This window comes from Delphinapterus leucas, chromosome 17 (genome assembly GCF_059928025.1).
Source record: "Delphinapterus leucas isolate spDelLeu-1000000601 "Yukka" chromosome 17, BTC_Dleu_Yukka2, whole genome shotgun sequence".
NCBI lineage: Eukaryota > Metazoa > Chordata > Mammalia > Artiodactyla > Monodontidae > Delphinapterus > Delphinapterus leucas.
Window position 1 is genome coordinate 48404484 of NC_143145.1, and position 24207 is coordinate 48428690.

Here is a 24207-nt window from a genome sequence, read left to right on the forward strand (position 1 = left end):
TATAGACCAAGTTGTAGAAGAAGGCAGAGCTTTTCTTATTGTAGTAGCCAATATAGTGTAGGTAAGGAGTCCCCAACCCCCGGGCCGCAGACTGGTACCGGTGTGCAGCCTGTTAGGAACTAGGCCGCACATCAGGCGGTGAGCGGCTGGCAAGCGAGAGGAACTTCATCTGCAGCTCCCCATCGCTCCCCATCGCTCGCCATCCGCCCCACCCAGTCCGGGGAAAAATTGTGTTTCACAAAACCGGTCCCTGGTGCCAAAAAGGTTGGGGACCACTGGTCTAGGTCATAACAGCGCCGGCTGGTGCAATTTGGAATCGGAAACATGACTGAAGCAGGGGTCCAATGTCAGCAGCTGAACAGGTTGCCAGAGAGAACTCTAAGGTTTATTGGGAACTAAGGAACACTCAGGAAGCTTCTTTGACTTAATTTTTATAATTGTAAAAAGGAATAGAAATGTCTGCCCTGCCAGGGAAACCTTGTTGCACAACTCCTGCCAAGGACACTGTTCACACTGGGGAGGTGCCATTCACGTGGAATACGTTATGAATGGGCCCCCTAGAGTTGTGCGATGTGGAGGCCCTATAGCCTACCTGTCTCCCAGGATTGTTCTGAGAGACTCAAGTTATACAGTGAATATAAAAGAACTTTATAAGTTATAAACCTGTCAATCTATGTAAATAATAATAATAATAGTTATTTTCCTGGCCAGCTCTGCCCTTCAAGCAAAACATTCTTATCTAGTTTAAGAAAGAGAAAAGCAGCCCTTATTAGCTGGGAGCTGGCCTGGCACTCCCAATGAATCTGTGGCATTCTCCTGTTCAATATAAACACTTTCATAGAACATCAACGTCAGACAGGACTATTTTGTCACTGTAGTGGAGCAAGAAAAAATAAGACCACTTCATTATCATGTTTGAACAGACAGAGGTAAAAACATTGTTCAAACCACAAAAATGAGCAAACATTGCCCTTTCCTGGCTAATAATAAGTGCCTGCTTCTTCTTTACCAATTATAGCTTTATCTCAATTTCATTATTCTCACTGTCTAGATATAAATTATTGAGATACCTGATCAGAGAATCACTCCTGCTTCCAGACAGCATCCAATGCAGGGAAGATACCCGTTTCCTTGAATGCTCCTCAGAATCACCTACAAGAAGTCCAAATCCTATGATAAATTATTTCTAACATCCTCTTACTGAGATGTCCTGATTCTTCATGGTACACATAACTCCTGCTTGCAATGAGTCAGTAAACCCAGATTTATAGAACTGCAGATGTGTTCCTGGTGGTCTTTGGATAGAGGACATTGGCAGATTCATAGAGCAGTTATTATGAATGCTCTATGGAGCCCTCACTGTCTGCATTTCAGTTAAAGAACTGGCTCCTCTAACTTCTCTAGGGACTTAGCTATGGTGTAGGTTCTTTTTCATAGCCCAGAACTCCTGAGGAAGAGATTCTGGTTGGCCATAATATCCCCCTTCAAGTCCTTTGTGGATTATGGGGATATGGACATGAGGTACTGAATTTCTAAAACAGCAACAACAACAACAATATCGACAACAGCAATAATAACTAAGACTTATAGGTTAAGAATCCGCCTGCGAATGCAGGGGGCACGGGTTCAAGCCCTGGTGCGGGAAGATCCCATATGCTGTGGAGCAACTAAGCTCGTGCACTACAACTACTGAGCCAGCTCTCTAGAGCCTGCAAGCCACAACTACTGAGCCCACGGGCCACAACTACTGCAGCCCACGTGCCTAGAGCCTGTGCTCCACAGCAAAGAGAAACCACCGCAATGAGAAGCCCACACACCACAACAAAGAGTAGTGCCTGCTCGCCGCAACTAGAGAAAGACCGCGCACAGCAACGAAGACACAATGCAGCCAATAAATAAATAAATTTATTAATTTTTTAAAAAAACAACCTAACACTTATATAATGCTTGCTACGTGTCAGGGACTCTTCTAAGCAATTTCCATAGAGTCACTCACTTAGGACACCAACACTGTGCAATAGATGCTCTTATGACTCTAACTTCGCAGATGTAGAAACTGAGGCACAGAGATGTTAATTACTTGTGTAAGGTCCCACAGCTATTCAGAGGCATAGCCAGCAATTGAACAAAGGAAATTATGTTGCTGTATTCTGAATCAGTTCAGCTGTTCTCATGAAGTAATAGAGTACTGAGAGATGGAGTGTGAATGATTTGGCACCACTCAACACACTTTTATATGAAGAGTTATTTTATACGTGAGCAAGGATATCTTTTAAAGGAGTTCAGTCTAGCAATCTTAAAGTGTTGATGTGTCTCTTTAATAATAGTGTCTGTTAGGAATCATTTAAACTTTATGGAAGTAACGCCATTGGCTATAATTTGCTTTTTCTTTTACATATGAACATTTTAATTCGGCATTTATTGACTGTCTATGATGAGAATGGCTCTTTGGTATGTAGTATGGGACAAAAGCTCTACATTGCTATCTACAGAATAAATAAGCTCTACACTGCTGTCTACAAAAGTGATGACTAAAGTCTTTATATACATCATGATGATTTAAGTCTTTATATACATCATTTTTATCGTTTAGAAATCTTCCTTATTATAATAACAACTTGGAATTGGAATATAATTGGCATTAACTGATCTGATGCTAGCAGAAAAATATGGGGCTTCGGCACCCAATAGAGTTAAAAGTCTCCTTCTTCATTAATCTATGTGCATGACCTCTTTGGTATTTTGTAATCTCAGTGAGTCTCATTTCCTTCAACTATTAAATAGTGAAAATAATACTTTTCTTAAGGGTGTTAGGAGAATTAAATAGGATAATGTGCATAAGATTATACCCAATAAGTATTAGTTTTCTTTCTCAAAGTAAAATATTTGGGCCTTGCCAATTTTAGTCTAAGTGAGAATTATCAACTTTATGATTGTCAAGGCTGGGTTATGAATAGTGAAAAATGACTTAAAAACTGTGTAGCCATGCTGTTGTTTCAAATGTGATCTCTATGCAGACATGGACCGTATCTGTTTTGTTCAACAGTGCCTAGGACAATGAAAGTGATAATAATACACCTACTATCACCTTAGACTGTGGAAGGATGTTATGGTCAGTAGAAGACTGCAATTCTTGGGTGAAAAGCATGCAGAATTCTCTAGTGTGCTCATTTCAAGTTTTTGTGTTTTCACAGTTACACGTTCATGTTTAAAAATCATTATAGTTCACAAAGGTAAATAGTAATAATAATATTATGACATCTATTATGACAAAAGTACAGGATTTTAAAAAATCTTTGCAGCCAATATTCTGATAACTCTCTGAGTCTAAACTGTATCTCTAAACTCTTAGACTGTAGTCTAAGTAGAAGTAATATATTCTTTCACCTATTTAGAAAATTAAAGTATTATTAAAGAAACCACGTACAACTGAATATGTTGGATGGAAGATATTTGATTTCAAGCATAATTAGGTATTAACTTAAGTTTATTCCTTTTAGTAGATTTAGTGAAAACTTAGTCATCTGATTGAATGAATATATCAATCTTCTTTAAAAACTTATTATGAAATAGATGAAAGAAGTATTAAAATTGAAATACTAATTTCTCACACATAAAAATGTTTTACATTCTACCAAATACAATATCATTAAGACAAGCTTGTGTTGTAATTATTATCTCTATTGAGATATGATGGGGCTAATAAATGATATTATAAAGACAGGAAGATTCCAAAAAGAAAGGGAAGAAAAAAGATAAGCTACTATGTTACCAAACCTACAAGTCAGGTAAGATACTTCTCTTCCCCTAGGAAGGAGTACTGGCCTGATGAAGGAAGGGGAGTGGATGGTACAGCGAGAGCCTGGGTACGTTATTCCAGTGAAAGAACTCCTCCTGGAAGAAAATACGTGGAATGAGGGGATGGTGGTAAGTGTTCTCCCCAACAATTCCCATTTTAAAGATGGGGAAACTAAGTCTAAGAGTAGATTGACTAGCTTCAAGTATTACAAGTAAAAGGTGATAGAACTGGGAGTAAACCAGATGGTTTATTTCAGGTTTATCAGAGGGCCCTTATTAATGAGGTACACGATATAGTATCCTAGAATCACAGTAAAACCAGGACCTATACATGTTAAAAGTTAGAGCCGAATATCATAAATTTGCAGCTTTCTTTATATTTGCTTTGTGATGAGGTAATGAACTTATTAGAATAAAAGCATTGTATATATTTTTATTTAGTGAGTACTCAAATGGTGCATACATCTGAATTAAATGCCTGAAATATCTCAGTTATTAAGAAGCTATCATTGGAAACGTAGCAGAGTGTACATATGTTTATGCACGCAAATATTTAACAGAAACACAGTAAAGAGGTTCAATTATATTCATGCTGAAGTATGGAAGTTACCAGAGAGTTAGTGAACGAGGAATTTAATCACTATTATTTTGTAGAGTGTAAATGATTGAGAAAAACTTACAGAAAGAGGTGATCTGAAGGTCAGTTCAAAGGAGAGAATCATTTTTCGTTGTTTCCAGAGAGTTTTTGGTACATTTTAGAGAGGGCTACAAAATCCAAGAATGAGAACCATGTCCCACCAGGACAACTGGTGGGTCTGCATGTTGCAAAGAAGCAATAGCATGGTGAATGAAGTCTGTACCTCACTACACTCTGGGCAATAAAATGTTTTAAGAGTCAGGTTCCATAATATGAGTTTGTAACATCTTACCTATAATTTGTGGGTAGATGGGCAAAGGCTTGGCCTTAATCACACATATAAAAACACGTTAACAAGATCATGTTTGGTTTTAACCCCAGTCTCTATTTTCGTACCTGCATTGCTTATCCTTACTGAAACTTGCTTTCCTCATCCGTAAGGGAAGTACTTTATGAACTGTGACATACTAATTAATTTTAGTTTTGAATCATGGCTCTTCTTTAAGGTTTTCTTTGTTCTAGTTTAGTGTCATTTGAGGGTGAGCACTGCACAAGGCACATATAGAAAAACACAGGGTATTTCCTGCCTTCCAGGAGTTTCAAGAAAAGAGAGAACAGTTTTTAGAGGCTTAGCACTTATTCCACTCTTGCATGTTTCCCTACTAACACGGTTTCTAAAATTACTCATCTGTGTGGAGCTCAATAAATATTTCTCCAGTAACTAACATAAGACAGGCAGATCAAATAATTAGATGTAACACTTTCATTCATACAATATAGCGTGTTATCTTACAGATGAAAATTGGCAACATGTTCAAAGAGTAACCAAGCTGGCTTTTAGGATCTAGCTGTGTCAGTCAGTTTTGGTTTATTATCTCTCTCCTCTGCCTGCTGTATCTTGTATTTATTTATGTCATCTTCATGTATAACTTCTAAACTATAAGAGCTAGCCACTATGGCTTTGAATGTAATGAAGTCACAGTATGATGAAGGAATTGTTTTCTAATGCAACTCTCCCTAAACCTCAAAACATTAGAATAATTCTGTAGTCCTCCATTTGTCTCAGTTACTGCTCAGAGCGCTAATGCAGCAGGTTGTGTGCCTGGGCAGTATGGGGTACTTGCTTTCACTGCTGAGCTTTCTAACACTACAAATAAAACATAGATTATTCAGAAAGTACAAAGGTTCAACATCTTCCCACAAAATCGTTGATGAAGTTATTTCATTAATTAGCTCTTAAAAACAAAACAACTGATAACAACAGGATACCTATTGATTTATGAGGTAAACAATTTCCTTTGAAAAGATAAATATTGATGCCAATACACTGGTGATGAAGTGGAGCCTAGGGGATGAGGGGCTCCTCATGTGGGGATGAGGCCAGCTAGCAGGCATTGTCTGAGTCAGGACCTTGAGCTGGGTCAGGAGGTATAGACCTTATAACTCTCTTATTGATCATTGATCCTGGGGGTGAATGGCAACATCCTGTGAGATTTCTGAGTCAGTTCTGAAGTAGGTTCTCGTTCGAGTTGGGCAAACATGTAAGAGCAGTATATAATTGCTTGGGCACCAGCCCAACCTGGAGTTGATGCTTAGGATGAGGTAGGTAGACAGAGACTAAAGGATCAATTTTTTAAACCAATGAGAAAATTGCTGAAGTTGCTCTACTCAGGGCAGGCGTTGCGGGGTGCAGAGTACAACTGAGGAGTGGTTTATCCTTAATTCTTAAGTGTGCTAAAAGTAGAGGTGTAGTTTTATTATATGGTATTTTGGGTCAGTAATGATAGTCGTACATACATGTCTGCTTCTATATGTTACTTATACATTATATATATTACATATGTGTATCTATATATGACATTAGTTCATACATGTACATTGTATAAAATTTAGAAGAATCAAAAGGGGTATAGTGAAAAGTTAGTCTCTACCCCTTTCTATGCCTCCCAGCCACCAATTTCCCTCCTGGAAGGTGAATTACAATTGCCAGTCTCTCACTTCCTCCTTTCAATGCTCTTTGTTCTAGCCGATTAATCTCCCCAAGCCCAAGGGCTCCTGCTCAGAAATTTTCCAGCTTCTGCATTTTCCTGTCTGGTTAAATTTAACCTTATTTACCTATCTTTCAAAGCCTCAATGTTTTATTTATTCTTCTTTAATTTCTTTTGTCCAGTTCTCCTAACAAGCTCCCTATGTCTCATTCCTACATGTACTTGTTCTCACTTCTCATTCATGATCTTCTCTCTTCTCTAGTCTATGTGAAATTTGTGCTTCTTTGAGACTGAAGTCAGACCCTATTTCTTCTGACTGCTCCACCCATCCCCATTGATTTCCTTCTTCTCTGAACTCCTAGGCATCTACAAAGTGGGTTATGCTTCAGTATCCCAAAATGATGCCAAAATATGTTAAATAAAATATTAAGTTGCATTATTTGGCTGGAACTATATAAATCCAAAGAGGCAAAGAGGTTAGCTCAAAGCTATCAGCTGTTACAATTATCTTTGATTAATGAAAAAAGTTAACATACAGAATTTTTCAAAATATGGTTCTTGCGGGGAAAGAGAAAAAGGAGTACTTGCTGGGGAGAAGTTGCAAACCACTAACTGTACACACATCTAGTACCTAATTATGTAGTCAAGTGGTTGAGAGCATGAACTTTGAAGTCAGGCACACCTAGGTTTGACACTCTCTGATCTTTTGGAGCCTTGGTTTCTCAACAAGGAAATGAGTTAGCAGGTAAAGCACTCAGCACAATGCCTATTGTATGGTAAATGTTCAATAAATGTTATGTGTTATTGTTGTTGTTAAATCTTATTTGCTATTTTGTAAGGTTTGTCTCCTGTGTTGGGCAGAATAGTTGACCCTCTTCCCCCTCCAAATGTCCACATCCTAATCACCAGAGCCTCTGAATGTTACCTTACATGGCAAAAGGGACTCTGCCGATGTGACTAAATCAAAGATATTAAAATAGGGAACTTATTCTGGATTATCAGGTAGACCCAGTATAATCACAAGGATCCTTTATAGATGGAAGACAAAGGCAGAAGATTCAGGGAAGAAGAATCCGTGTCAGAGTTAGAGTGATTTGATGTGAGAAGGAGTCAACCTGCTGTTGCAGGCTTTGAAGATGGAAGAAGAGCCAAGGAATACTGGCATCTAAAAAGAAGCTGGAAAACATAAAGGGATTGTCTCCCAGAGCCAGCAGAAAGGCTTTTAGCCCAGTAAGATCTGGTTCAGATTTGTGAGCCCTAGAATTGTAAGATAATAAGTGTGTGTTGTTTTAAGCCACTAAGGTAGTGGTAATTACTAAAGCATCAATAGGAAATGAGTGCACCTCCCCAGCTGAAGACCAATTTCGTAAAGCTCATAGTGTCCAGAGTAGTGCGGGATGGGAACATAAATGCAAAAATTGGGTCTACTGAGGGTTCCAGCAGAGAGGCATAGCAACTTGTAAATTGCCCTTTATAGTGAAGAAGAGGAAATCAGAGTTAGCTACAAGCCAGGTCTCTTTCTAAATGTGGATTTCCATTACAATATAAATTGAAAATACTGGGGAAATTCCCTATCTCACTGCCCGGGAAAGATGCCAACAGGCCATAAATTCACCTATACTCCAGTCAGGTTTTCCCCCTAAGTGTCCTTGCCTCCCTTACTTACTGCTAATTTACAAGATCAGTAATAATCACTATCACGCACTGGGTGCACAGTCTGTGTCAGGCATTGTGCTAAAGGTTTGTACACATTATCATATTTAATCCTCACAAAATTCCCATGGTGGTAAAAAGAAATGTAGTACCTTGTTTTTCAAAGTTCAGGTCATGGGTCTCAGTGGAAGTTGAAATCAGTTTGGTGAGGATTGACAAGGAATTTTAAACAATAAAATACAGTAGAAAAATACCAGTGTACTGCATAAAATGAATAAGTATATTTTCATAAAATTTGGTTTCAATTATACATATAACAAAGACTCTCAAGTTACAGGTGAGTCTTAATTGATAAAATATATATGTATTGGGTTGTGTTGTAGAACATATTTCTTTTTTTTGTTTTTTTTTTTTTCCTTGCGGTACACGGGCCTCTCACAGTTGTGGCCTCTCCCGTTGCGGAGCACAGGCTCCGGACGCGCAGGCTCAGCGGCCATGGCTCACGGGCCTAGCCGGCTCCGCGGCATGTCGGATCTTCCCAGACCAGGGCACGAACCCGTGTGCCCTGCATCGGCAGGCAGACTCTCAACCACTGCGCCACCAGGGAAGCCCTGTAGAACATATTTCTTATAGTGGGTTACATTAAAAAAATTTTAAACCCACCAGTAAAGTGGTTAAGAGTACAGGCTCTGGCAAAAAGGTTACCTTGGTTTAATCCTAGTTCTTTGTCTTACCAGCTCTGTGATCTTGAGTGGGTTACTTGTTCTCTCACACAGTTACTTTGTCTCCTTGGGTCTCCCCTCAAAGGGTCTTTTTGAGGATTAAATGGATGAATCTAAGTAAAGCAGTTTGAACGGTGCTTTAGTAGCAAACACTCAGTTACTGTTACTTTCCCAATGTTACCTGGTTAGCAAGTGGCAGAACTGGGCAGATTCCTGTTCTGTCTGATAAAGTTTAGTCTTGAGTTTGAAATCAAAGGTAATTTCAAGCTGACTTAGGTGTCCCGTCAAAACAAACAAAGAACAAAATAAGTCTGCCTTTACAATAATTTACCAGCAAATTAAAAAGATGGGAACCCTCATCTTCTCAGGAAGTTGGCCTATGTTGGCAGAGTCTTGTCTCTGAGAGAGTACAGGTTTCCTGTCTTATTCTGCTCTGAGTTACAGGAGAAGAATATGTGGAAGGCACTAGGTTGTTTGACATATAGAACAAAGTGGTGACTCACATAAATCTTTACCGTAGGATCACCATATAAATGTTTACATCTAAAAGGAATCAGGCAAAGGAGGAAATCATGCAAGAGTCTGGAGGGAGGCCTTCAGCTAAAAGTTTGTGAGATGACTGCTTTTGTTATTGGTTGTATTTGTCTTTTGTTTTTTTCTGCTCTGTTTCCTCCCTCTGCTCCAGCAGGCAGCTGAGGCATTTTATCAATTTCTTAGAAAATTTTCTGATGCTACCTGGTGTTACGTGCTTTGAGTGTTGGTTGAAATATATAGCCAGGCTATACTGCTTTCACAGGCTCTGAAAATTTAAGAATTTAAGAAGCTAATGAGTTTCTTAAGTTATGCGTAAGCCTTAGTTGCTGAAAATTATTCTGGGCCTTTAAACTGCTGATTTTTATATTCAGCCAAAAGCCAATTTAAAAATGAATTCCATACTACCTCCAATTTGCTTGATTGTAGAGTAATTTTATATCTAGTTAAGGTTTTGTTGGAATATGTATTTCTAGATTTTACGGTTTGGAAAGTGTGTGAATCCAGCCTCTCTACCAGGATGTGGCAGGGAGTTAGCAGTGTTTTGAACCATCAGGGAAAGGAAGTAGATATATTCAGCACCCTGCCCCATCTCAACACATTCACTTTCTCATCTTAGTAGTGGTAATCTTTCATTTGTTATTTTGGATTGAACGTTGTTTGTAGCATATGGCCCTAATGCCTTAGAGCCCTAAGTAGAAGGGACAGTAGTGCTAATAATTCTCTGTCGGAGACGTACCCCCTCTTCCCCCACTTCTTTGTTCTTGAAGGATTTGCTTTCTCTTTTATTATTTATTTATACTTTTTAAAAGAGCAGTTTGAGGTTCACAGCAAAATTGTGGGGAAGGTACAGGAATTTCCCTTATACTCACTGCCCCTGCACATGCATAGCCTCCCCTATTCTCAGCATCCCCCGACCAGAGTGGTTCATTTATTACACCTGTTTAACATACACTACCACATCATAATCAGAGTCCATAGTTTACATCTGTTTACATTACATAGTTTACATTGCAGTTCATTCTTGGTATTACACATCTCACACCAGTCAGAATGGCCATCATCAAAAAATCTAGAAACAATAAATGCTGGAGAGGGTGTGGAGAAAAGGGAACACTCTTGCACTGCTGGTGGGAATGTGAATTGGTACAGCCACTGTGGAGAACAGTATGGAGGTTCCTTAAAAAACTACAAATAGAACTACCATATGACCCAGCAATCCCACTCCTGGGCATACACCCTGAGAAAACCAAAATTCAAAAAGAGTCATGGACCAAAATGTTCATTGCACCTCTATTTGCAATAGCCAGGAGATGGAAACAACCTAAGTGTCCATCATCGGATGAATGGATAAAGAAGATGTGTCAAATATATACAGTGGAATATTACTCAGCCATAAAAAGAAATGAAATTGAGCTATTTGTAATGAGGTGGATGGACCTAGAGTCTGTCATACAGAGTGAAGTAAGTCAGAAAGAGAAAGACATATACTGTATGCTAACACATATATATGGAATTTAAGAAAAATCATGTCATGAAGAACCTAGGGGTAAGACAGGAATAAAGACACAGACCTACTAGAGAATGAACTTGAGGATGTGGGGAGGGGGAATGGTAAGCCATGACAAAGTGAGTGGCATGGACATATATACACTACCAAACGTAAAATAGATAGCTAGTGGGAAGCAACCACATAGCACAGGGAGATCAGCTCGGCGCTTTGTGACCACCTAGAGGTGTGGGATAGGGAGGGTGGGAGGGAGGGAGACGCAAGAGGGAAGAGATATGGGAACATATGTATATGTATAACTGATTCACTTTGGTATAAAGTAGAAACTAACACACCATTGTAAAGCAATTATACTGCAATAAAGATGTAAAAAAAAAAAAGAACACTTGAACAATTGTTTTTTTTGTTTTGGTTTTTGATATTTTAGTTTAAATTTTATTTCCTGCCCCCAAACATCCATTAAGCCCCCAGGAGAAGGAAAAGTGGATGTGACTAGAAAGAGAGAGAACTTTCTTCACAACAATGGCCATGGCAAGCTTAGGCACTTTTGGTGAAATTTCTCTGGGAAGTACAGGCAGAGGAATAAAATTCAAACTGACAGAGAGGTATTGCTTTTTTTTTTTCTTTTACATCTATATTGCAGTATAATTGCTTTACAATGGTGTGTTAGTTTCTCCTTTATAACCAAGTGAATCAGTTATACATATACATATGTTCCCATATCTCTTCCCTCTTGCGTCTCCCTCCCACCCTCCCTATCCCACCCCTCTAGGTGGTCACAAAGCACCGAGCTGATCTCCCTGTGCTATGCGGCTGCTTCCCACTAGCTATCTATTTTACGTTTGGTAGTGTATAATATGTCCATGCCTCTCTCTCGCTTTGTCACAGCTTACCCTTCCCCCTCCCCATATCCTCAAGTTCATTCTCTAGTAGGTCTGTGTCTTTATTCCTGTCTTATTCCCAGGTTCTTCATGACATTATTTTTTCTTAAATTCCATATATATGTGTTAGCATACGGTATTTGTCTTTCTCTTTCTGACTTACTTCACTCTGTATGACAGACTCTACGTCTATGCACCTCATTATAAATAGCTGAATTTCATTTCTTTTTATGGCTGAGTAATATTCCATTGTATATATGTGCCCCATATTCTTTATCCATTCATCCGATGATGGACACTTAGGTTGTTTCCATCTCCGTGCTATTGTAAATAGAGCTGCAGTGAACATTTTGGTACATGACTCTTTTTGAATTATGGTTTTTCCAGGGTACATGCCCACTACTGGGATTGCTGGGTCATATGGTAGTTCTATTTGTCGTTTTTTAAGGAACCTCCGTACTGTTCTCCATAGTGGCTGTACCAATTCACATTCCCACCAGCAGTGCAGGAGTGTTCCCTTTTCTCCACACCGTCTCCAGCATTTATTGTTTCTAGATTTTTTGATGATGGCCTTTCTGACTGGTGTGAGATGATATCTCATTGTAGTTTTGATTTGCATTACCCTAATGATTAATGATGTTGAGCATTGTTTCATGTGTTTGTTGGCAGTCTGTATATCTTCTCTGGAGAATTGTCTATTTAGGTCTTCTGCCCATTTTTGGATTTCGTTGTTTTTTTTTTGTTATTGAGCTGCATGAGCTTCTTATAAATTTTGGACATTAATCCCTTGTCACTGGCTTCATTTGCAAATATTTTCTCCCATTCTCAGGGTTGTCTTTTGGTCTTGTTTATGGTTTCCTTTGCTGTGCGAAAGCTTTGAAGTTTCATTAGGTCTCATTTGTTTATTTTTGTTTTTATTTCCATTTGTCTAGGAGGTGGGTTAAAAAGGATATTGCTGTGATTTATGTCATAGAGTGTCCTGCCTATGTTTTCCTCTAAGAGTTTGATAGTGTCTGGCCTTACATTTAGGTCTTTAATCCATTTTGAGCTTATTTTTGTGTATGCTGTTAGGGAGTGATCTAATCTCATACTTTGACATGTACCTGTCCAGTTTGCCCAGCACAATTTATTGAAGAGGCTGTCCTTTCTCCACTGTACATTCCTGCCTCCTTTATCAAAGATAAGGTGACCATATGTGTGTGGGTTTATCTCTGGGCTTTCTATCCTGCTCCATTGATCTATCTTTCTGTTTTTGTGCCAGTACCATACTGTCTTGATTACTGTAGCTTTGTAGTAGAGTATGAACTCAGGTAGCCTGATTCCTCCAGCTCCGTGTTTCGTTCTCAAGATAGCTTTGGCTATTTGGGGTCTTTTGTGTTTCCATACAAATTGTGAAATTTTTACTTCTAGCTCTGTGAAAAATGCCAGTGATAGTTTGATAGGGATTGCATTGAATCTGTAGATTGCTTTGGGTAGTAGAGTCATTTTCACAATGTTGATTCTTCCAATCCAAGAACATGGTATATCTCTCCATCTATTTGTATCATCTGTAATTTCTTACATCAGTGTCTTATAATTTTCTTCATATAGGTCTTTTGCCTCCTTAGGTAGGTTTATTCGTAGATATTTTGTTCTTTTTGTTGCAATGATAAATGGGAGTGTTTTCTTGATTTCACTTTCAGATTTTTCATCGTTAGTGTATAGGAATGCAAGAGATTTCTGTGCATTAATTTTGTTTCCTGCAACTCTACCGAATTCATTGATTAGTTCTAGTAGTTTTCTGGTAGCATCTTTAGGATTCTCTATGTATAGTATCATGTCATCTGCAAACAGTGACAGCTTTACTTCTTCTTTTCCGATTTGGATTCCCTTTATTTCCTTTTCTTCTCTGATTGCTGTGGCTAAAACTTCCAAAATTATGTTGAATAAGAGTGGTGGGAGTGGGCAACCTTGTCTTTTTCCTGATCTTAGTGGAAATTCTTTCAGTTTTTCACCATTGAGGATGGTGTTGGCTGTGGGTTTGTCATATATGGCCTTTATTATGTTGAGGAAAGTTCCCTCTATGCCTATTTTCTGCAGGGTTTTTATCATAAATGGGTGTTGAATTTTGTCGAAAGCTTTCTCTGCATCTATTGAGATGACCATATGGTTTTTCTCCTTCAGTCTGTTAATATGGTGTATCACATTGATTGATTTGCGTATATTGAAGAATCCTTGCATTCCTGGAATAAACCCCACTTGATCATGGTGTATGATCCTTTGAATGTGCTCTTGGATTCTGTTTGCTAGTATTTTGTTCAGGATTTTTGCATCTATGTTCATCAGTTATATTGGCCTGTAGTTTCCTTTCTTTGTGACATCCTTGTCTGGTTTTGGTATCAGGGTGATGGTGGCCTCGTAGAATGAGTTTGGGAGTGTTCCTCCCTCTGCTATATTTTGGAAGGGTTTGAGAAGGATAGCTGTTAGCTCTTCTCTAAACGTTTGATAGAATTCGCCTGTGAAGCCATCTGGTCCTGGGTTTTTGATTGTTGGAAGATTTTTAATCACAGTTTCAATTTCAGTGCTTGTGATTGTTCTGTTCATATTTTCCGTTTTTTCCTGATTCAGTCTTGGCACCTTGTGCATTTCTAAGAATTTGTCCACTTCTTCCATGTTGTCCATTTTATTGGCATAGAGTTGCTTGTAGTAATCTCTCATGATCTTTTGTATTTCTGCAGTGTCAGTTGTTACTTCTCCTTTTTCATTTCTGATTCTATTGATTTGACTCTTCTCCCTTTTTTTCTTGATGAATCTGGCTAATGGTTTATCAATTTTGTTTATCTGCTCAGAGAACCAGCTTTTAGTTTTATTGATCTTTGCTATCGTTTCCTTCATTTCTTTTTCATTTATTTCTGATCTGATCTTTATGATTTCTGTCCTTCTGCTAACTTTGGGCTTTTTTTCTTCTTCTTTCTCTAATTGCTTTAGACGCAAGTTTAGGTCGTTTATTCGAGATGTTTCCTGTTTCTTAAGGTAGGATTGTATTGCTATAAACTTCCCTCTTAGAAGCGCTTTTGCTGCATCCCATAAGTTTTGGGTCGTCGTGTCTCCATTGTCATTTGCTTCTAGGTATTTTTTGATTTCCTCTTTGACTTCTTCAGTGATCACTTCGTTATTCAGTAGTGTATTGTTTAGCCTCCACGTGATTGTAGTTTTTACAGATCTTTTCCTGTAATTGATGTCTAGTCTCATAGCGTTTTGGTCGGAAAAGGTACTTGATACAATTTCAATTTCCTTAAATTTACCAAGGCTTGATTTGTGACCCAAGATATGATCTATCCTGGAGAATGTTCCACGAGCACTTGAGAAAAATGTGTATTCTGTTGTTTTCGGATTGAATGTCCTATAAATATCAATTAAGTCCATCTTGTTTAACGTATCATTTAAAGCTTGTGTTTCCTTATTTATTTTCATTTTGGATGATCTGTCCATTGGTGAAAGTGGGGTGTTAAAGTCCCCTACTATGAATGTGTTACTGTCGATTTCTCCTTTTATGGCTATTAGTATTTGCCTCGTGTATTGAGGTGCTCCTATGTTGGGTGCATAAATATTTACAATTGTTATATCTTCTTCTTGGATCGATCCCTTGATCATTATGTAGTGTCCTTTGTCTCTTCTAATAGTCTTTATTTTAAAGTCTATTTTGACTGATATGAGAATTGCTACTCCAGCTTTCTTTTGGTTTCCATTTGCATGGAATATCTTTTTCCATCCCCTTACTTTTAGTCTGTATGTGTCTCTAGGTCTGAAGCGGGTCTCTTGTAGACAGCATCTATACGGGTCTTGTTTTTGTATCCATTCAGCCAATCTGTGTCTTTTGGTGGGAGCATTTAGTGTATTTACATTTAAGGTAATTTTCTATATGTATGTTCCTATTCCCATTTTCTTAATTGTTTTGGGTTCGTTATTGTAGGTCTTTTCCTTCTGTTGGGTTTCTTGCCTAGAGAAGTTCCTTTAGCCTTTGTTGTAAAGCTGGTTTGGTGGTGCTGAGCTCTCTCAGCTTTGGCTTGTCTCTAAAGCTTTTAATTGCTCCATCAAATCTGAATGAGATCCTTGCTGGGTAGAGTAATCTTGGTTATAGGTTCTTCTCCTTCATCACTTGAAATATGTCCTGCCAGTCCCTTCTGGCTTGCAGAGTTTCTGCTGAAAGATCAGCTTTTAACCTTATGGGGATTCCCTTGTGTGTTATTTGTTGTTTTTCCCTTGCTGCTTTTAATACGTTTTCTTTGAATTTAATTTTCGACAGTTTCATTAATATGTGTCTTGGCGTATTTCTCCTTGGATTTATCCTGTATGAGACTCTGTGCTTCCTGGAGTTGATTAACTATTTCCTTTCCCATATTAGGGAAGTTTTCAACTATCATCTCTTCAAATATTTTCTCAGTCCCTTTGTTTTTCTCTTCTTCTTCTGGAACCCCTATAATTTGAACGTTGGTGCGTCTAATGTTGTCCCAGATGCCTCTGAGACTGTCCTCAGTTCTTTTCATTCTTTTTTCTTTATTCTGCTCTGCAGTAGTTATTTCCACTATTTTATCTTCCAGGTCACTTATCCGTTCTTCTGCCTGTTATTCTGCTATTAATCCCATCTAGAGTATTTTTATTTTCATTTCTTGCATTGTTCATCATTGTTTGTTTCATCTTTAGTTCTTTTAGGTCCTTGTTAAATGTTTCTTGCATTTTGTCTATTCTATTTCCAAGATATTGGATCCTCTTTACTATCATTATTCTGAATTCTCTTTCAGGTAGACTGCCTATTTCCTCTTCATTGGTTAGGTCTGGTGTGTTTTTATCTTGCTCCTTCATCTGATGTGTGTTTTTCTGTCTTCTCATTTTGCTTCTCTTACTGTGTTTTGGGTCTCCTTTTTGCAGGCTGCACGTTCGTAGTTCCCTTTGTTTTTGGTGTCTGTCCCCAGTGGCTAAAGTTGTTTCAGTGGGTTGTGTAGGCTTCCAGGTGGAGGGCAGTAGTGCCTGTGTTCTGGCGGATGAGGCTGGATCTTGTCTTTCTGGTGGGCAGGTCCACGTCTGTTGGTGTGTTTTGGGGTGTCTGTGGACTTATTATGATTTTCGGCAGCCTCTCTGCTAATGGGTGGGGTTGTGTTCCTGTCTTGCTAGTTGTTTGCCATAGGGCGTCCAGCACTGTAGCTTGCTGGTCGTTGAGTGATTCTGCGTGCTGTGGTTGAGATGGAGATCTCTGGGAGATTTTCGCCATTTGATATTATGTGGAGCTGGGAGGTCTCTTGTGGACCAGTGTCCTGCAGTTGACTCTCCCACCTCAGAGGCACAGCACTGCCTCCTGGCTGCAGCACCAAGAGCCTTTCATCCGCACGTCCAGGTACGTGGGGACTTTCTTCCCTTTTGGGAGGTCTGAGGTCTTCTGCCAGAGTTCAGTAGGTGTTATGTAGGAGTTGTTCCTCGTGTAGATGTATTTCTGGTGTATCTCCGGGCGGCGGGCGCAGGTGCCCGTTTGCGGGCTTCTCTGGGCTCCCGGCTCCCGGCGGCGGGGAGCGGCGAAGGAACCAGGAGGGCTGGCGGGCGGTCTGGGAATGTGGCGGCCGCGCAAGAACGGCCCATGGCCCTCACTCACCGCTCCAGTGCAGCCGCGACACGGGCCCACGCCCACCACCCTCGGGTTCCGCCACAGCCGCTGGACACGCCGCGGACCCGCACGGCTAAGCGGAGCTGGGCTCAGGCGTCAGCCCTCCCGCTCCAACTAACTCCCCAGAAGTATTGCTTGGTGTGCATTTCCAGGCTCTGCCTTCTTTCTCATCTCTTGGTGGCAGGTTGAGGAAGAGGAGAAAAGGTTAAAGTTTTTCATAAACCGGCAGAATAAGCTTATAACATCCTCTCACTATCTCTGCATAGGTTCTAGTCTCTGCAGCACTACATAAGCTTTGCCCGAAGTAATGAACAGTTAAAAGTCAAGTGTAGTACTTCACCAAACGACTTAAAAATGCTTGCGCACTGTAAAGGATTACGTTGCAGAGAGCACACATGGACCCAGAGCAACTTTTGCCAAAAGAGAATATTGTGCTAAATGTACAGCCATAGCTCTTTTCCATATGAAGAAACAGTCAGAAGGATAAAAGAACTGGGTCAAAATCACACAAGTAAGTAGGACAGAATCTGGTCTGTCTGTCGTAAGGGTTGTGTTCTTTAACCAGCAGGCTAGCTTTTCTCAAATCTGATTCATGCATAGAATAACTAAACACCTCTGTTTGCCTTGAATATTCCCTGTTTATACGTAGGGCTGCTGCGGTTTCTCATATTGCCCACTTTGACTCCCAAAAGCAACCGAGAATACACAATAATTTGGTCATTCTATCCATGGACCACTGTGGTGGGACTGCCCAGGAAGCTTATTAAAAGTGCAGCTTCCTGAGCCCTACTCCACATCTAGATAAGTTTTCTTAGGGTTGGCTCAAGAATCCAGGTACAAGTCTTTTTAAGTGCTTTTGTGGAACCCCCCAGGTGAGTCTCTCGCTCCCGTAGTTAATAAACCATTTATTCTGCCTCCCCCAGATGCCCAGCCAGGTCCTATTAAGGTAGAAGTTCCCCCACCACATCAGAGGGATGCTCCCAGCCAAGTAATCTCTGGAGCCTTGGAGAATCTGAATGGTCTCATGCTGGCCCACCTGCCATGACAAAGCTCCTCCAGAGCATTCCCCTTCACATTTTACATTCTACCACTCCCAAAGGCAGTCTGCTCCAATGGGGCCTGACTTCGTGTGTCCTAACGTGCACCCGCTGATTCAAGCAGTTTAGGAATAGAAGGTGCTGTGGTTTTCAACCAGGGTGGCCCAACCTCTAAAATGGTAGTCGAAGCAGTCTCTACCTCCCGGGCACATCGCCTCTGCAACAGCCCCAGTGAACGAATGTCCCATCTTTGCTTTTTCGAGGTCGGCAACAGGGAGTCCCCTCCTAAAGAAGGTTGTCTCTCATTGCCACACTATCAAAGCCTGCCGCAAATGTTCCTTCCCGTAGGCTTGATCAGGCTAAGGGCAGAGTTGTCTCTTTCCTTCTCTGAGTCGGACCAAATCGTCTTAGAAACACCTCTTCACACTGTTGACCATGTTTTTCATGGGAGCTGCTGCTGAGTCTTTCTCTCATCCTTTCATGGTGGAGAGAAAGAGGATTCTAATGAGTTTTACTTCTAGGGGAGAGGGGAGTGTAATGATCATGTTGTCATTTTCTATTATGTCCTTGTGTCATGAATTTGTTTTCAATTTCATGTTAAAATGGGCCCACCATTTCCACTTTGTGAGGTCATTCAGCACCCTCCTTTTGCTCCTTTAACATCTCTCTCAGTATCACTTGGAAATATTTGAAATGGCATGAGCTTGTCCTCACGTTCCTATTAGCTGTAAATCTGGAGCCCCGACGTGAACCTAACCATTGAGCAGAACACCTCTCCACTACCTGTGTAACACTGGGTAGGCCCCTTAACCTCTTGGTTTTCTTAAGTCCTCAGTTGTAAAAATGTGAGGGTGCTATGGATTTATATTTGGGGCACGACAAGGTCGAGAGGAGTGTGTCTTTTCCTTTATTCTTCCAAACTGGAATGTCTTCCCTCTCTTCCGCATGGGTCCAAATCTCACTTGTCCTTCAGGCCGACTGCCAAGGAGCCTTCCCTGATTCCCCAGGCCACACAAATCTCTGCCTCTTAGGGTCAGTGCCATACAACCTAGCTGTCTCTTACGTTAATCTTGTCTCTCAAGCCAAACTCAGAATATGGGTCTCTCTTGCCCTCCCGTGGCCCCTGCGGCTGTGCCAGCCCACCGGCACGCCCCACGTGGGGTGTCTACTAGACTAGGGCATGGGTGGGGAGGCCCAGGGGTGAGGGGCGAGGCAGAGTACCTTTGCCTCTACCCTGTTCTCCTCCACAAAACTGCCCCTCCTCCTCAAGCCTGCCCCTCAAGTCAAAGGTTCCATATATGACGTCACTGGGTAGTGATGCCCTCACAGGCGTTCTCAGGGTTTCCATGGCAGCATAACTGTGCAAACGGGCTGCACTCAGAGAAACTTCGCTACCCGTTCTCCACCAGATACCGATCTTTTTGGCTGTCTGTGTGAGAATGTGTGACCGGGTAGTGTCTGTGTACTCTAACCTGTGCTCTGTTCCCTGGGTGGGCAGTGCAGCAGGTACACCCAGACAGGGCAACTCTACAGGCGGTGTGATATACACACAACCTCACCCGGCTGGCACATGTTCCTGTGGGGGTTGCCAACTACGTACAGCTGAGCACTTTCCCCCCAGATGTAAGTAATACCAGTGACCTGGGACGCCTTCAGGGACGCACAGTTCTCACTGCTGAGGACAAGTGAAAGCTCATCCCTGGACAAGTGTGCGGGACGGTTCTGAGCTTTATAAATATAGCCTTACCCTTTGGGCTACAGGATGCTTCCATTCAGACCCTTTCCTGATTGGCCTCTTAACAAAAGACAAGCGCATTTTTGTTGGCAAATTGCAAATGGAGCGGTTTGAGGAAGAGGGCCACTCTTGAACCGCACCTTCAAACCCAGGCACCACTGTGCTATCATGTAGACATCTATATCGGTCCCCTCAGACACATCCCTTACCGAGTTGCTGAGTACTAGGGGTGAGGGTGTTGCCATATTGATGGGAAGACCGTAAGAACGAAGGGGGGGGGCGGTGATGAAGTGCTAATGAGACTGGAGGGCTGAGGAGATGGTGTCCCAGGAGGCTAGGTTGATGTGCGCCTAGACTTGGTACCCAGAACCCGGTTCTGAGTCTCCTGATCACTCTGCCTCAGTATTTGGCCTTGTTCTAATCGACATAAAAGTATTAGACAGCTAGAGTTCAGTGTGGTTGAAATAGGCAGTATAAATGGGGCCCAAGAGGGGTTGCCAAGGTGGGCGGGGTTCTTAACCAATTTATATTAGATTATTTTTTTCCAAAACTTGAAAGACATTTCCATGAAAGCCCCAGAAGTGACACACTGCAAGAAATGTTTTCTCTGCTGTGGAAGGGAGAGATGGAGAGGATCATGATTGCAATTACTTTCGGGTTCTACTGTTTTCCCTGGGAACGGTGAAGAGACTTCCTCATGTGCTGCAGCCCTAGGCTCTAGGGATTGCTTTTGCAGCCAGTGTCCCTTCTCTAGGGACTCATAGAGATGATGCGCCAAGGCTGTGTTTTGGACGTCAAGTAGATTAAAAGGTCTTCAGCCAGAAACTGGGAGAGACATGAGAGAGGGAAATTCTGGCAGGAGACTGTGCACAGCAGAAGTGACTGATCAGTTCTGATTTTCTTTGCAGCAGCAGTGGCTCCCGCTTCTCATCCTACACCTGGTCATTACCATGTCCTGTACCGCGGGTGTGGAGAAACGCAGTTGGGCTGGCATGGGGAGACATACTGCCTGGTTGGTGGCTACCGGCTCTACGGGGATGTTCCTTTGGCCACGCCAGCTAAGGTAGAAGCAGAGAAGCCAGTCCCCAGACGTGCTCCGAAGAGAAAGCACTCTCTGGAATGGTCGGACGAAGACCTGGGTTGCCCCAGACCCAAAATCCGGCGATTGGAGCTTTCAAGCAGCACAGGAATACAAGGTGCTTTGATTGTCAAGCAGGGTGGCCCAACCTCTGGGCACATCGCCTCTGCAAGAGCCACAGTAAACGAATGTCCCATGTTTGCTTTTTCAAGGTGGCAGCAGGGAGTCCCCTCCTAAAGAAGGTTCTCTCTCATTGCCACACTATCCAAGGTTGCCACACATGTTCCTTCCTGTGGGCCTCATCAGGCTAAGGGCAGAGCTGTCTCTTTGCTTCTCTGAGTCGCACCATATGGTCTTAGTAACACCTCTTCACCCTGTTGACCATGTTTTTCACGGGGGCTGCTGCTGAGACTTTATCTCATCCTTTCATGGTGGAGAGAGAGAGGATTCTAATGAATTTTACTTCCAGGGGAGAGGGGAGTGTTATGATTATGTTGTCATTTTCTATTATGTCCTTTTGTCATGAATTTATTTTCAATTTCATGTTAAAATGGGCCCACCATCCCCACTTAGTGAGGTCATTCAGCACCCTCATTTTGCACCTTCAACATCTCTCTCAGTATCACTTGGAAATGTTTGAAATGGCATGAGCTTGTCCTCACATTCCTATCAGCTGTAAATCCGGAGCCCCACCATGAACCTAACCATTGAGCAGAACACCTCTCCACTACCTGTGTAACACTGGGTAGGCCCCTTAACCTCTTGGTCTTTTTAAGTCCATAGTTATAAAAATGTGAAGGTGCTATGAATTTATATTTGGGGCGGGACAAGGTAGAGAAGAGTGTGTCTTTGCTTTTGTTCTTCCAAACTGGAATGTCTTCCCTCTCTTCCCCATGGAAGATGCTCCTTTGGCCTCGCCAGCCAAGGTGGAAGCAGAGAAGCCAGTCCCCAGACGTGCTCCGAAGAGAAAGCACTCTCTGGAAATGCCGGACGAAGACCTGGGTTGCTCCAGACCCAAAATCCGGCAATTGTAGCATGGTGGCAGGAGGCGGACCCCACAGAATCTTGCAGGTGAGTCATCCTGAAGAGAAGGCAATGGTTTAAAGGCCTAAGGTAGCGAATGCCTCTTCCTGCACTGACACCCCCCGCCCCCCACTGCCCACTGCCACAGATTAGAACCTGCATCGTTTTGTCTGAGCCTTCCCCAGCCAGGAGCCTCCTTCTATACTAAATGGCCATAAGCCAGGAGCCTCAGAAACTGAGGTTTGTAATGAGAGTCTGCCCTGAACATCCCAGGGCTGAAGCTGGCCTGGAAGAAACCCTGACGTTCCTCTGCTTAATCCTCAGGGGCCCCTTTGTGAGCTGAAGAAAGAAAAGTCTAGAAAAAACGGATACCTGGGAGGGGAAGATGGCGGAAGAGTAAGACGCGGAGATCACCTTCCTCCCCACAGATACACCAGAAATACCTCTACACGTGGAACAACTCCTACAGAACACCTACTGAACGCTGGCAGAAGACCTCAGACCTCCCAAAAGGCAAGAAACTCCCCACATACCTGGGTAGGGCCAAAGAAAAAACGAAAAAACAGAGACAAAAGAATAGGGACGGGACCTGCACCAGTGGGAGGGAGCTGTGAAGGAGGAAAGGATTCCACACACTAGGAAGCCCCTTCGCGGGAGGAGAGTGCGCGTGGCGGAGGGGGGAAGCTTAGGAGCCGCGGAGGAGAGCACAGCCACAGGGGTGCGGAGGGAAAGCGGAGAGATTCCCGCACAGAGGATAGGTGCCAACTGGCGCTCACCAGCCCGAGAGGTTTGTCTGCTCAGCCGCGGGGGTGGGCGGGGCTGCAAGCTGAGGATCGGGCTTTAGTCGGAGCGCAGGGAGAGGACTGGGGTTGGTGGCGTGAACATAGCCTGAAGGGGTTAGTGCACCACGGCTAGCCGGGAGGGAGTCCGGGAAAAGATCTGGAGCTGCCGAAGAGGCAAGAGACATTTTCTTCCCTCTTTGTTTCCTACTGCGCGAGGAGAGGGGATTAAGAGCGCTGCTTAAAGGAGCTCCAGAGACGGGCGCGAGTCGTGGCTAAAAGCGCGGACCCCAGAGACGGGCGTGAGACGCTAAGGCTGCTGCTGCCGCCACCAAGAAGGCTGTGTGCGAGCACAGGTCACTATCCACACCCCGCTTCCGCGGAGCCTGTGCAGCCCGCCACTGCCAGGTTCCCGGGATCCAGGGACAACTTCCCCGGGAGAACGCACGGTGAGCCTCAGGCTGGTGCAAAGTCACGCCGGCCCGTGGCGCCGCAGGCTCGCCCCGCACTCCGTGCCCCTCCCTCCCCCCGGCCTGAGTGAGCCAGAGCCCCCGAATCAGCGGCTCCTTTAACCCCGTCTTGTCTGAGTGAAAAACAGACGCCCTCCAGCGACCTACACGCAGAGGCGGGGCCAAATCCAAAGCTGAGCCCCTGGGAGCGGTGCAAACAAAGAACAGAAAGGGAAATCTCTCCCAGCAGCCTCAGAAGCAGCGGATTAAAGCTCCACAATCAACTTGATGTACCCCGCATCTGTGGAATACATGAATAGACAACGAATCATCCCAAATTGAGCAGGTGGACTTTGAGAGCAAGATTTATCATTTTTTCCCCTTTACCTCTTTTTGTGAGTGTGTATGTGTATGCTTCTCTGTGAGATTTTGCCTGTATAGCTCTGCTTCCACCATTTGTTCTAGGGTTCTATCTGTTTTTTAAAAAATTTTTTCTTAATAACTATTTTTATTTTAATAACTTTATTTTACATTACTTTATCTTCTTTCTTTCTTTCTTTCTCTCTTTCTTTCTTTCTTACTTTCTTTCTCTTTCTTTCTTTCTTTCTTTCCTTCCTTCCTTCCTTCCTTCCTTCATTCTTTCCTTCCCTCATTTAGACAAAGAATCATCCCAAATTGAGGAGGTGGACTTTGAGAGCAAGATTTATGATTTTTTTCCCCTATTCCTCTTTTTGTGAGTTTGTAAGTGTAT

At 42.3% G+C, this 24207-nt stretch overlaps 1 protein-coding gene across 1 annotated transcript in view; it reads left to right on the plus strand.

The window, feature by feature from the left end:
• The window catches only part of LOC149746968 (DPEP2 neighbor protein-like), a 30029-nt gene continuing 5822 nt past the window's right edge, over nt 1-24207 (plus strand). The window contains exons 1-6 of the mRNA XM_089898563.1: nt 1-3233; nt 3812-3927; nt 17622-17866; nt 21036-21323; nt 22106-22276; nt 22553-23802. Coding sequence (XP_089754689.1) covers nt 17794-17866; nt 21036-21323; nt 22106-22239 — 495 coding nt within the window. The 5' untranslated portion in view covers nt 1-3233; nt 3812-3927; nt 17622-17793 and the 3' untranslated portion in view covers nt 22240-22276; nt 22553-23802. The remainder of the gene's footprint in view (nt 3234-3811; nt 3928-17621; nt 17867-21035; nt 21324-22105; nt 22277-22552; nt 23803-24207) is intronic.